The following is a 15,090-nucleotide window of genomic DNA, read 5'->3' as shown; positions in this document are numbered from 1 at the left end:
AGCGGCTCCAGCAGCACCACGGTCTTCATACTTCATAATTTCCCTTATTCAAGATTCTCTCACTAACAGGAACATAATTTATCATTTGTAGATAAGTTAAAGTTACAGCACAGCAACAGGCCCTTCTGGCTCACGAGCCCATGTCACCCAATTACATTTGTGACCAATTAACCCACCAACCCCACATGTTTAGAATGTGGGAGGAAACTGGAGCACCCAGCAGAAACCCACATGGACATGGGGAGAATAAACAGCATCTTTTCAGATAGTGACAGATTCAAACCCAAGTTGCTGGTGCTGTAATGGCGTTGCACTAACCACCACACTAGCCATGTTGTCCTTCTTGGCATCTACCCTGTCATGCCCCCTCTGGGTTATATAAATTTCAATGAAATTGGCTCTCATACTTCGAAAATCCAAAGAATAGAAATTTAATTCATTTAGCTACTTATTCAATTTCCACTGTGCTCAAATCCTTTGTTATCACCATAGATCTGAAATTTGAATTTGCTCCAGTGCCTCTGGAAATATAAATAAATGACATCAGTGAGGGTGATTGTGAAGCTCAGGTTGTTAGAAAATCCCAGCAGGTTTGCTCTGTTTTTAAATGTTTGCTCAGAAGGTCAGAATTAATGATGTGAATGCAGATGCAACACTAAAGTTTCACAGAGGGTTTCATGGCGCATGAGATGAGCACTAGAGCAGTGTTTGGTACCTATCAAATCCTGCAAACAAAAATCTAAAAGATCTTCTCATTTCTGAGCCTGTAGTTGAAGTTGAAATTGAATTGAGTGCCATCAGTCTGCCGTTCCAGCAGTTACAGCGACTCAAACTCGACCTTCTGCCACTTTGTAATGAAGGAGAAATACAGTATACATTTATACTGATTGGAATACTAATAAGGGGTATTCTAAGGCGGTGTGCATCAGATAAACATACACATGCCAAGCCAGGTGTGCTGCAGAAATTATTTAAGGCACAGTCAAGATTAACTTGGCATTTGCCCATGTTCATTAAGCGTAACTAGTTTCACCATGATAAGAAACACAAAAATTCCAGACTTTCAAAATCCTCTTGAACAAAAATTACATTATTAAAGAAAATATTAAAAGGTGCAGTCTTCTTTGCTCATGGTATTTATACAATTAAAGCCTCCGGATGCAGATTCAGTGCCAGATTGAGACCACCCGTAAATTGGAGGAACCGCACTTCATCATCCGAATCAAGAAATTTTGCAACAGTCTTATCTGTCTTATCTGCTTTTAACTTGCCATCCTGGACCATTGATCACAGTGAGACATAACTGAAAATTCTCCATTAGTACCAGAGCACCACAGGGCTGGGTTCTTAACCCCCTGCTGTACTCACTTTACAGTTACGACTGTGTAGCTCGGTAGGACAACAACAAATTAGGCAATTTTACCACGGTAGTGAGTTGTATAAAGGAAGGGGATGAGTCAGCGTACAGGATGGAGATTGAAAGCTTGGTTGAATGGTGCACCAGCAACAACCTTGCATTCAATGTCACCAAAACTAAGTAGCTGATTGTTGACTTCAGGAAAGGAAAGCCAGAGGTATACAATCCAGTGATCACTGGGGGATCAGAGGTGAAGAGGGTAAGCAAATTTAAATTCTTGGGAGTCGCTATCTTGGAGGATCTTTCCTGGACCCAACACACCAATGGCATCGTGAAGAAAGCACGTCAGTGCCTCTACTTCCTCTGGAGTTTGTAGAGGTTTAATTTGACATCAGAAATCCTGTCAAATTTCTACAGATGTTTGGTGGAAATTGTGCTGACTGGCTGCATCACAGTCTGGTATGGAAACACCAATACCTCTGAGCATAAAGCCCTCGAAAAGGTCATGACACAGCCCAGGACATCACAGGCAAAACACTCCCCACTATTGAGTACATCCACAAGGAATGCTTCCGTCAGAGAGCAGCAGTAATCATCAAAGACCCTCACCAACCCCCCCACCCAGCACACGTTCTGTTCTTGCTACTGTCATTAGGAAAGAGGTATCGGTGCCACAAACTCTCACCACCAGGTTCATGAACAGCTGCTCCCCTCCACCATCAGGCTCCTCAACAACAAACTCAATCAGACTCATTTAAGGACTCTTACTTGTGCACGTTGTTTATTTTCTTTTTGTTCTCTCTGTTTTGCACAGTCAGTTTGTTTACAGTTCTTTGTTTGTTTACATGTTTATGCTTGGCTTCGCGGACGAAGATTTATGGAGGGGGTAAATGTCCACGTCAGCTGCAGGCTCGTTTTTGGCTGACAAGTCCGATGCGGGACAGGCAGACACGGTTGCAGCTGTTGCAGGGGAAAATTGGTGGGTTGGGGTTGGGTGTTGGGTTTTTCCTCCTTTGCCTTTTGTCAGTGAGGTGGGCTCTGCGGTCTTCTTCAAAGGAGGTTGCTGCCCGCCAAACTGTGAGGCGCCAAGATGCACGGTTTGAGGCGATATCAGCCCACTGGCGGTGGTCAATGTGGCAGGCACCAAGAGATTTCTTTAGGCAGTCCTTGTACCTTTTCTTTGGTGCACCTCTGTCACGGTGGCCAGTGGAGAGCTCGCCATATAACATGATCTTGGGAAGGCGATGGTCCTCCACTAATTAGTAGTTTTTCTGCCTCACCTGCAGGATAAGGAACCTCAGGGTTGTATGTGATGTCATGTACGTACTCTGACAATCAATCTGAATCTGAAATCTGAAAATGATTGAGGTGCTTAATAACAAAAGCTGCAATTCTAATTTTCAGAATCTGAGGATTGCTGATAAAGTAACCGTCATTAGCAATTGAATTAGATACGTGTGAAAGGTTTTTCTGCTTCATGGAACTTGGCTACAATATCAGAAAGTAGTAGTGTTTGTAATTTAAATCCATTCAGTAATGTTCAGCTTGGCCATGAAACAGGGAGAAACCTAAATGATCTGGCACAGATTTGGGCGACACGATTATAGTACCAGTGACCCAGGTTCGAATCCAGCACTACCTGCAAGGAGTTTGCATGTTCTGCGTGGGTTTTCCCGGAGTCTCCAGTTTCCAACCACCATTCAAAACGTATGGGAGCTGTAGACCAATACGATGTATTTGGGGGGATTTGATAGAGGTATTTAAAATTATGAGGGGAATAGATAGAATAGATGTAAGTAGACTCTTCCCCTTGAAGGTCGGTGAGATTGGAACGAGGGGTCATAAGTTAAGGGTTAGGAGGCAAAAGTTTAGAAGTAACATGAGAGGGACCTTCTTCACTCAGAGAGTGGTGGCTGAGTGCAATGACCTTCCGGAAGGGGTGGTTGCAGCAAGGTCAATTTTGTCATTTAAAAGAAGGTTGGATAAATGCATGGATGTGAAGGGATTGGAGGGTTATGTACAGGGAGCAGGTATGTGGGACTAGAGGAGATCATTTAAATCGGTGCAGACAAGAGGGGCCGAGATGGCCTATTTCCGTATTGTAATTGTTATATGGTTATATTTATATTGGCTCTTGAGCCTGAAGGGCCTGTTACCATGCTGTATGTGTCAAAAAAACCTGTAAAAGCAAATCATTATTGACTAATTTGGTGGAAGAATTTGATGAGTTTAACAGTCTTCTCCGCTAAAGTCCATGAGTCCATGCCATCCAATTTATACCCAATTAACCTATGTCCCCAGTACATTTCGAACAGTAGAAGGAAACCGGAGCCCCTGGGGAAAACCCACAGACACGTGGAGAATGTATAAACTCCTTCAGACAGCGAAAGATATGAACCCCGGTCCCGATTGCTGGCGCTGTGAAGGCATTGCACTAACCGTCACACCAACCGTGCCTTTGTTGTTCATCTTGAAGATGGTAGATGAGAGTTATTTCCCAGGGATTGGTTCTGTAACCACTGTTTCTCTTGATATATGTTAATAACTTAGACATTAAGATGCAGGTCAAGACGTGCACACAAAGCTACAGGAGCATGAGTTGGCAGGATGTGCGTAGAAGGGTTGATGAAGCACAATGTAGAGAAGGTTGCGGTGATACACACTGGCAAAATGTCAATGTGAACAGAGTTCAAAGGGGCTAGGCAGAGAGAGAAAGGGAGCAGGAACTGGAATAACTAGTTGGGGGGTGGGGGGGAAACAAGCAGATTAGTGGAATGCAATGAACTCAATGTTCATGCCCTGGGGTTGGAAAGTGCCCAGACGAAAAATGGGGTATTGTTCCTTCAATGTGTGGGTGGTCAGGGTGGGGTAGAGTGAAAGGCCATGACAGACATGTGAGCTTGAGAGTGTTACTCAAAATTGAAATGGTTGGCTACAGGGAGGTCACTTTTGTCACAGATGGAGAGGAGGTGCTGGGTGTGATAGTACAGATCTATCACCAATGTACATAGTGTATATAGTTACTGTATCTGGACGGATACAGGTCGGATCATTCCGGACTGGTCGGCCACCTGTGAAGAGCTCCGGTCTTTTGCTAATAAAAGCCTTGGTTTGGATCAACAAGTCTTTGGTTCTTTCGACGAGCTCTACAATTTTATTAGCAAAAAGAATTTTTTTTTGAAAGGGATGGAGCGTTTAACTCGGCCAGAAAAACTTGATATCGACCCACAGTCAGCTACAGCCTTCAAAGCCTTTAACTACAGCGATTGGCTGAGAGCTAAGCCACACCTATTGTCTGGGCCTTAAAGGGTTGTGTCCCTAGCCAGGTCGGATCATTCCGGACTGGTCGGCCACCTGTGAAGAGCTCCGATCTTTTGCTAATAAAAGCCTTGGTTTGGATCAACAAGTCTTTGGTTCTTTCGACGAGCTCTACACTGGGCGAAGCGATCTCCTAATCTGCAACCACTCTCTTCGATGTAGAAGTGTTGCTTCAGCTGAAAGGTCTGTTTGGAACCTCGGACCATGGTGAGGGAGGAGGTGTGGATGTAACGGAGGGAGTGGTCGCTACCGAAGGCTGAGAGGGGAGGAGAAGGAAAAATGTGTCTGGTGGCAGGGTCCTGTAATAAGTGCTGGAAATTCTGGTGGATAACATGTCGGATGCGAAGGCTGGTGGGGTGGTAGGTGAGGACGAGGGGAATCTGAGCGTGTGGTTGGTAAAGCAAATTGGATTGTGCGATTTATAACCAGAGCTAAATAATGTGCAAAATCAGAGAGGTTATGTTGAAGTTTGGTAGATACTTGTTTGGTCACAGTTGAGGTTTTAGACCCTGTTCTGTTCACCATACTTTGGGGAGGTTATCCAAGTCAAAGAAGGGCAAAAGCACAATGCTGGTGAAACTCAGCAGTCAAACAGTGTACATTATCTAACAAAGATAAATGATACACAATCAATGTTTCGGACTTGAGCTCTTCATCAAGGTATGGAAAAATGTTGGCGGGCGCCCGAACAAAATGGTGGGGGCAGGGGGAGGAGCATGGTCCCAAAGGCAGGAGGTAACAGGTGGATAAGAGAGGGACAGCACACTCTCAAGCAGGAGAGGAGGGATGGATTTGTGAATGGAGAGGGAAGGGGGTGGAGAACTGGAGGAAAGAAGACAAGGGAAAGGGAAGGGAGGGAGAGCAGAGAATAAGTTAGCAGAAACCAGAGAAATCGATATTAATGCCATCCGGTTGGAGAGTGCCCAGAAGGAAAATCAAGTGTTGTTCCTCCGATTTATGGGTGGTCTTAATGGGATAGTACACGAGGCCATGGACAGACACATGAGCATGGGAATGGGGTGTGGAATTGAAATGGTTGGCCAGTGGGAGATCTCTGTCAGTGATGCAGCAGAGCGAAAGTGTTCAGCGAAATGATCTCCCAGTCTGCACCTTGTCTCTCCTGTGTAGAGAAGGTCACAAAAGGAGCACCGGATGCAGTAGGTGACTCCTGCAGATTCACAAGTGGTGCTTCTTCACTTGAAAGGACTTTTTGGGGCCAAGAATGGTGGTGAGGGAGGACGTGTGGGTGCAAGTGTGGCTCTTCCTGCAGCAACAGGGGAAGGTGCCAGGGAGGCTATTGGTGGGGAAGGATGAGTGGACGAGGGATTCACGAAGGGAGCAGTCCCAACAGAAGGCGGAGAGGGGAAGATGGATCTGGTAGTGGGATCCTGTTGGAGGTGGGAGAATTATAGAAATTGTGTTAGATTTGGAGGCTGGGGCTTGGAAGTTAAGGACAAGGGGAATCCTGTGTTTGTTACACCTGGGGCAGAGGGGGCCAGGGCAGATGAGCGGGAGATGGAGGAGATGCGGGTGAGGGGAAGATGGTGGTGGAGAGGAAGCCATGTTTGTGGAAGAAGGCAGAGATTTCAGATGATCTGGAGTGGAAGATCTCATCTTGGGAACACATGCAGCAGAGATAGAGAAATAGCAAGGGAATAGAATCCTTGCAGGGGACTGAGTGTGAGGAAGTGAGTTTGAGGTAGTTGTAGGATTTGGTGGGTTTGTAAAATATGTCAGTCGAAAGCTTGTCTGCTGAGATTGAGATAGGGCGATTAAGAAAGGAGAGAGTGTTGCCAGTGATGGACCAGGTGAATTTGAGATTGGAGTGGAAGTTGGCAGCGAAGTGAATGAAGTTGACAAGCTCATCATGGGTGCATGAGGCAGCCCCGCTGTAGTCATCAGTGAAGCGGAGGAAGAGTCAAGGGGCCTAGTCAAAGTGGCTTGCAGCATTGATTGCTCCACAAAGCCCTCAAATAGGCAGGCATAGCTGGTAACTCCTTGTCTGTGAGCAGGCCATCCAGGGCCATCCGATTACTCCTTGTGCAGTGTCACAACTATCTCATTGGCCAGTGTCTCCATTCAACTGGCTGCTCCCTCAGAATTTCGAGGTGTATGGTAGCTCAAACAGCAGGAGCTATATCATCCCATGGAGAGCCAGGGGCCGCCAGCTGGATATTCAGGGTGTATAATTTAGTGCCCAAGAAGCACTCATATTTGCTAGACCTTCAACTGCAGTCATTGTTGTGCTTGGATCCCCTTCTGCTTGCATTCCCACCGGCCAATCAAACTAGTGCTGGTTGTGCTGTCTCTACAAACATTCCTTAGCTCTGCTCGCCGATTTGGAACTCACTCCGAGAGTCGGGACATTCTATGGGCTAAATTGTGCACAGTGATAAACAAGCCCTTTAGCCACTCACCCTACCAAAGGTCACTGGACGTATAGTTGTCAATAATGTGGGGCAAAGTTGGTTGGGGTCCATTACCTCCCAGCTTCCCCCAAAACAGGGCATCAAAACCTCCGGAGCTGGATAGTTTCCCCCATATTCTTTCTATTGAGTGTCGGAGGGAGCAGGCTTTTGGCGGTTTAGAAACCATAGAAAACTACAGCATAGAAAACAGGCCATTCAGCCCTTCCAGTCTGTGCCAATAAAAATCATTCCTCTAGTCCCTCCAGGCCACTCCCACCTATGTATCTATCCAATCTTAAGTTTTAAGAGTGAGCCCGCATTCACCACATAAGACGGCAGCTCATTCAAAACTCCCACCGCACTCTGAGTGAAGACCCCACCCAATGTTCCCTTTAAACCTTTCACCTTTTACCCCAAAGCCATATTTTCTCAATATTTATTTAAGATCAGTTAAATAAACCAAAACATCATCAGCTAATAAATTAATTTTATATTCTTCTTGATTCACTTTAATTCCCTTGATCTTAGAATAAGTTCAGCTTAAAGCTTCCTTGCCATTGTGCTGAAATTAAAAATAAATCTATCCTAGAATAAGAATCAAATCTATGTGAATAAAAAGAATAATCCCTTTCATTAGGGTTTAATCTCCTCCAAATATCTATTAAATTCACACCTTTCATAACATTCAAAATTGACTTAGCTGCTTTCGTTTGAATAACTGATTTGGCAGTTTTATCAAAAACTGCATCCAAACAACAATTAAAATCCACTCCTACCAATATTTTCTAATGATTCTCAGCTAAATGCATAAATGTATCTTTAATAGACCAAATAGACTATATTTGGTGCATAAATATTCATCAAAGACTAATCTTCAGAATTTGACAATTTACCAATACAAATCTTCCCACAGGGTCAATAATCACTTTATAAATTTTAATAAGTAACTTTTTTTTAATAAAATTGCTGCACTCTTCACTTTAGAGTTAAAAGTAGAAGCTACCACATGTCCAACCAATCTCTTTTCACTTTTTGATGTTCTTTCTCAAATAAATTTCCTGCATAAAAGCAATATCAACTCTAATTTTCTTCAGATAAGCTAACACTCTCTTCCTTTTTCTCATATTATGAAGCCCATTAACATAAAATTTGCCATTATATTAAATTCAAAAAATTTATAACTCGCCTCTGCCTCTTGTCTTCGGATGCCAGTGCCATCTTCTTTGGCTTCCCGGAGAGATGGCACTGGAGTCATCTGAACTCTTGTTGCCGTTGCTCTCATTGCTCTCATCACCCATGGAGGAGGAAAAAATTCAGGCCAAGGCTCTGACATTGAGGTAGGCCCATTTTTTCCAAATCTTGCAACTTCTTTTAGAACCATTTTCTAGTCCCTTTCTTGGAGTCATAGTTAAAACTGCAAGCAAGATTCACAATAACTTTTAACTAAGGAAAATATTTTTAACTTTTTTTGTTCAGTTATTAATTAGTTCTCCCAAGGAAGGCACTTTCCCATGTCCCACGCTCACACCATCATGCCACCGCCCACCCCCCCCCCCCCCCAGCACTGGTATGATTAATGCCTGTTTGAAACAGGTGGGTCCCCCTCCTTGCTGGAGTAAGATGTTGGAGATATCCATGAATACATTTTAAGTTGGTCAGCACAGCTTTTTAATACTCGGCCTGGTACTCCATCTGGGCCACATGCTTTCCTTGGATTCACTCTCCTGAAGGCGGCATACACGTCATCCTCAGATACAGAAAGGATGGGATTATCAGAAAACAAGGGTGTACCGAGGGGTACTTCTTCGCTGTTACTGTCATCAAATAGGACATAGAAGACATTGAGTTCCGCTGGGAGCGAAGTTTTGCCATCTGCTACTTCACTGGATTTGGTTTTGTAGCAGGTTATGGCATTTAGGCCCTGCCACAGCTGTCAAGTGTCCCTTGTTGTTTCCATTTTCATCTGGAATCTCCACTTCGCCCGGGAGTTAACTTTTCACAGGTCATATCTGCTCCTTCTATATTGATCTAGATCTCCAGACTTGAGTGCCTGTGGTTTGGCTCTCAGCAGGTTCTGGATTTCATTGTTCATCCAGGGCTCCTGCTTGGAGAAAACCTTGAACGATATGATGGAGATGCACTCATCCACAGGTATTTTAACAAAGTCTGTGTCAGTCCTGGTGTAATCGTTCAGATTCTGAGCTGAGTCCTTGAACACCACCCAATCCATGTACTCGTAAGTCCTGTAACAGTTCTTCAACCTCCTGATGTCCTGATCTTTGGAGCCTCTCTTTTTAGGCTCTGTCTGTATGAAGGCAGAAGGAGCACAGCTAGGTGATCCGACTTGCCAAAATGTGGTCTCAGGAAAGGAAGCCTTCCTTATCTTGGTGTAGCAGTGATCAAGAGCCTCTGGTAGAACAGGTTACATGCTGGTGGTAGCTGAGCAGGGCTTCCTTGATGCAGGCCAAAGTCGCCGACTGAGATTTGTAGTGCTTTGACCTGGACTGTCTCTTGTTTACTGACCACATAATTTAGCTCTGCAAGTGCCTGTTTGTAATTGGCATTGGGAGGAATCTAAACTCCGGTAATATCCTAGAAATTCTCCTCTGAACCTTCTCCTTGGCTTCCACTTCCTGTAATGAGGTGACCAGAACTGAACACAAAGTGTGGTCTCACCAGAGATTTGTAGAGTTGCAAGATGACCTCTCAATTCCTGAACTCAACCCCCATATTAATGATGCCTAGCATCCTAGGCCTTCTAAACTATCCCATTACTGACTTTCAGGCCTGAAACCCTTCTGCAAGATAGGATTGTCATCTTTTATCTATGGACTTATTCTAGTGATTTTTCCAGCACGCTCTTCAAAGTCTTTCTATCATGTTGAAACATGATGTGCAGGATTTGATCCAATGTGCCAAGTTAATGCTTTACATTAATGTTTAATTGCATGGCACAAGAGACTACAGATGCTAGTGTTACGATGCCAGAGAACCCCAAAACCCAGCGGCAATAGAAATTCACCAAGGCAAATGGTTACTTAAATAAAAGTTGCTTTTAATTTTCTTTAAACATAAAAACAGGATCAAACTTTAACTTGTTACTATTAACTTAACTTAACCCAACTTAACTCCCTTCTAATTCTAAGCGCATATGTATGTAATGTGTATATGTTCAGGAAAGTTCTTTGCTTTAATAATTCAGTCATTCACCTCACTTCTCCAAGTTCACCAGTATCAGGTAATTCTTATACTGTGCACAGAATTTAACATTTATGAATTTTCACCAGGCTCTGGTGCTGAAAGGTAAATGGTTACTGCTCAGGAAGGTTCTTATTGGTTTCGGAAAGATATTTGTTGCTCATTGGACACACACAAACTGATTCCCTCCGATTATCCACTTCAGTGTCTTGCTGAAGAAACTTGCCCCATCATGGGTTTTCCAAATGATAATCCCTTCTTCCAGGTCACCACAGAGTTCCTCTTGTTTCTCTTATTTCAGGAGAAACACTCTAGCCAGCTATTTCCTCTTGTAGGACTGTAAGGGTTTTTCAACAGGCTGAACTCAGAACTTACAACTGTCTTCAAAATGGGGTTTTCAACAAGCCTGCCAGTTTGCCATGTTGCAGCCTCCAAAAGCTACTGCAGAACTGATCTCCCTCCCTGCTTGCAAAACCACATGACCCCTCTTAGAACAGAAAACTGCAACCAAACAGAATGCTGGCACCAAAATCAGTTTGTGAATCTGGACATCTGTTGCTTTAAAGACAATAGTCCATTTACAATTAACACCTACTTGTGAAGTCTCCATAGCATTCTTCAAAGTTTCTGTAAAATCACTGTGGACATGACGTCTCTCTTTCAGCAAAGCTCTTGCATTTTAAGTGAAATGTGTTTTGAATTCTGTTTGAGAAGTGACCTACACTGAACCCCCACAATCTATCTCTTTTAAAGACATATTAATATATAATATAAAATATAATAAACCCTGTAACACGGGAGTCTAGAGCAAATAAGAAAATTGCTCCAGATTTTTGTTTGTTCTGTAACTCCTGACACTTGCACTGTGTTCCTTAAAATATCAGAAAGTTATTTAAATGATAATTTAGGAATTCTCATTGTAGTTATTCTGTTTAAATTCTGAGCTATGTTAAAAGAATGAGGGCCTCTGCTTGGTTGTATGATGTAAGCAGTGGAAACTGCAAAAGGCAAAAGGTTTCAAAGCTTGGTATAATTTAACCAGAGCATGCTTGTGGTGATACAACTACTACACTGGCCGCACTCCTACCGACTCACTACGTTTCAGCCACCAATGGTCCAGTTTTGCTAAGAAAATACTTCTTCGCTTGAGCAATGATGGAAAATTAGCACAACTGTTCACTGGAGAACCATTAAAGGTTAGTGGGTGTTGGTAAGATGTTTGTGTGAGTTGAACATTTCTGAACTGAGAGTGACAGATTTTTGATGTGGTATTAAAGATTGCAAGGTCATCAACAAAATGAGCGGTGGGTTATTCTAATTGAATAAAAGTTGGCTCAATCCAATCCTCTGCATTCTTTGACCCATTGTAATACTCGGAAAGAAGAAGAGGAAATGGTAGTAATGACAAAATAGCGAATGATTAACCTGGACAGCTGCAAGTTGAGGATTTAAGAGAAGGAGTTTCCAACAGATATTCATGGTTTTCCCAGACTTCAAAGAAACTGGGATAGTTGCAAAAGCTGTGGGAGCGCTGGAAGCGAATCACAGACCCTCAGTGTCTCAGAAGGGGATCTCTCTTTCTTCTCTTTCTCCTATTGTTAGGAGCGAGGGGCAATGGTCATAACGACTCTTTGCCTTACAGGAGATACAAGTTGGAGTATCATTTATTTTACATTTTTAATGTATTATAATGTAACAATAAAAGCATTGACTCTTCTTTTTTATATTCCCAAAGAACAATTGATATTTCCAGCTGCCAACCTGGATAAGGTTTTGTTAATGCTTCTGGTTTTGCACCAATTTACTTCCTGAGATATGAAGTGAATTAAATTTTCAGGGATTGGTTCTGGTCAAATATCTAAGTAACCAAGCTGGTTAATATGAAATGATAACCCAAGTGACGGTTGTGACTCTCACGTGTTGGTGTTAATCCTAAATGCATTAACACAGTCACAGCCAATTCCTCTGTCACCATTTTAGCTTAATATCATTGTCCATAGACGCTGCCTGATCTGCTGAGTCTTTCTGTCATGTTTGTATCTCACATTTCCACCATCTATAGTTCCTTTTTTTAAAAATTTCACATGTTAGAAATAAACTATTCTGGTTTAGATTATTTTTCCATTATTCTCCTTGTTTCTACTGTTTAACCATTTTTCTACTCTTTGCTTGTCTATTCTATCCACGGTCATCTCTGCGATGAATTGTCAGCAACAATCCATTACAATAATGACAAACATTTTAAAATACTTACAGTGTTTATTGCTGCACCAAAAGTTTTCTGAGAAATTTAAGATACAATTAAATGAAAGGAAGAGGATTATTAAAATGGCCAGTAATAACAAGCATCACACAAGTTGAACAGAGGTCAGACAACCTGTCAAGAGCCAAAGTTGGTCTTACTTTACTACTTTGTTGGCTTGGTAGCCAGCCATCATGACACAGTCCTTTTTTTTAACAGGTGGATAAGGGGACAGCACTATCGCTACAAGTTCAGCAAACTTGGTGGCAGCCACTCAGTGCAGGGGAAGTGGTGGATTCGGAAACGGATTGGTGTGTATTTCCCACCTATCAATGTGAAAGGGCTGAAGAGGTATTTCAAGGAGCGGGATTGGCCCATTCAAGACAACCATTGAATCGATGTTTCTTTTAAGAATTCAAAGCAATTGGTTTCCAGCAAGAACCTCAGAATACAAACATATCTCTTCATGTCTTGAAGTGACTAATATTCACCTGACTGAATCTAAGTGACTGATATTGTCAACAACATGTATTGTTCCCTCTATTGTTCTAACAGGGAACATACCTTAATTGAAAATGGGATCCACTTGTAAAATTGTTATGATGTTTTTCAGATGAACTAACAGATTTTCAAATTCCTTTATCTGCAATGTTTCCAACTTACAATGGAATTTTCTCTCAGCCCTTTTTTTGGGGACATCTTGTAATTCAGCCCCACTTCTTGACTTCCTTTTACATACATCCAGGTACAAAGCAATGAGAAGAAATTCTTTCCACATAGGGAAGAATCTGTGCTGTCCAACAGTGGAGTTCACATCCTCGAATCATTTAGCATTCCATCATTATATCTGTGGAGTCCCATTTCCACTTTGTTCCCAAGGTTCCCAGTTAGACCTGATGCTCTGTGCCATTGGCCCAGCAGTTTCCTGCTTGCAGTTCCAACCTGCAGAGCTCTTATGCAAGTCATGAAAGACTGGGCCCATTGGTCTGCGCCAAGCCAAGTACAGCCCTCAGGCAAATGGTGGCAAGGGCATTTCCTGGCTTAATTTCCTTCTTCTCCCAACTGCTGCATCCAAGCTTGCCCTCACACCCAGCCCACTCTTTGCTTTTCCTGCTCCTTTAATTACACAATTAATCAGTTTGCATAGGGAGGGCATTTTGGCTATTAAAATTGTGGATTGATCCCAAAATGCCTTCAAGGTATCTCAACAAAGTATAAAGTTAGAAGAATGTTGATTCCAGTCTGGAGGCCATTTCCATTCAATGGTTTGTTGTAATTTTAACCTTTTCCTTCCAAATACAATTGTTTCAATTATCAGTGATTTATTGATTCATCTTTCTGAAAGAAAATGGGCCAAAGAGCTGCTTTCCTGGAGGCTGTGTGAATGTGCTCTGTAAACCCAGCTCCTGTCCAAGAATTTCCTGTAGTTCAAACAACTCTTTTTACCAAAGGATTTTGTCATTTCCAACCTGAATAAAGAAATTTATCACTTGTCTCCTGTTATTTTTTTCCATTATTTCTTTTTTTTTCTTCTTCTAATAAATACTTTTCAATTCCAGAGTCCATGAAATTGTTGGGTACAGCAAGTTGATAGAAACGGGGCAGCAAGCAGAAATTTTGGAAATGGTTTGCATGATTTTTCCTTTCTCCAGGTGACCAATGTGTAGAAGTTTCATCTTGCAGGGTTAAGAAACAAATCTAATTAGATAGTTCAAAGAACTAGCACATTCACAAAAGTGAGTGGCCTCCTTATGTGGTGATGAACATAAAATTGGTCATTTCATGAGTAATTTCACATTTTAGGTCCTTTGTGTGTTCAAATACATAATGTTGAGAATATTTCCATATTAACTCATCTCTGACATAATGCAACTGCAGAATTCCAGGCATACCTTTCTCCCCTCCTCAGCATTACATCAGACATCAGCAATTGGAGACAAATTTCACTATTGAAGGTGGATCCTGTCCAATCACATTGCCAATCCTGTCAGGTCTTCTCCAGATCAGATGATGCACTCAGATGAAACCTGTCCTGTACTAATCTCTGACATCCTGATGCCACTCAGGGATATCATTGCTTGTGTATGGGACACAGAGGTGGGCATTTGCCTGTTCAGCTTGGACCAGGAGAAAGCCTTTGACAGAATATCACACACATGCAATGTGTTCATCAAATTGGGCTTTGTTGAGGGAATTGGGCATTGGATCAATTCACTCTATACACATGTCAACAGTGCAGCAAACGAACACATGAGAAACAGAAAGCTTTCCCATCATCTGGAATTGGGCAGGATTGCCCTCTCTTCTCTGTCTTGGTCAAGTGCTGCAACCATTTCTGCAACCATCAAGAAGGACACAAGCATAGAAGGGGCTATGATGCTGGGCAGTGGGGCACTCAGATCAAAGTATTCCTGCTCAAGGTGAACATCACATCTTCATATCCATGGTCGGTCCACCGATTGATCAGTATCTGCAACCAGTTTGAGGTATTTTAATGTAGTAATACAGCACAGTAACAGGCCCACAAGCCCATCCTGCCCAAATACCCCAATTAACCTATAACTCTG

At 42.6% G+C, this 15,090-nt stretch overlaps 1 protein-coding gene across 1 annotated transcript in view; it reads left to right on the top strand.

Moving 5' to 3' along the window:
- lmf1 (lipase maturation factor 1) overlaps nt 1-14,018 on the top strand; it is an 868,109-nt gene extending 854,091 nt beyond the window's left edge. The window contains exon 11 of the mRNA XM_069904828.1: nt 12,743-14,018. Within this exon, the coding sequence (XP_069760929.1) occupies nt 12,743-12,917 (175 nt within the window). The 3' untranslated portion in view covers nt 12,918-14,018. The remainder of the gene's footprint in view (nt 1-12,742) is intronic.
- The last annotated feature ends 1,072 nt before the right edge of the window (nt 14,019-15,090 follow it).

The sequence above is a fragment of the Narcine bancroftii genome, chromosome 12, assembly GCF_036971445.1.
Source record: "Narcine bancroftii isolate sNarBan1 chromosome 12, sNarBan1.hap1, whole genome shotgun sequence".
In the NCBI taxonomy this organism is placed as follows: Eukaryota; Metazoa; Chordata; class Chondrichthyes; order Torpediniformes; family Narcinidae; genus Narcine; species Narcine bancroftii.
The sequence above is the reverse complement of the archived record's forward strand: the minus strand, read 5'-3'. Positions and strand labels throughout refer to the sequence as shown.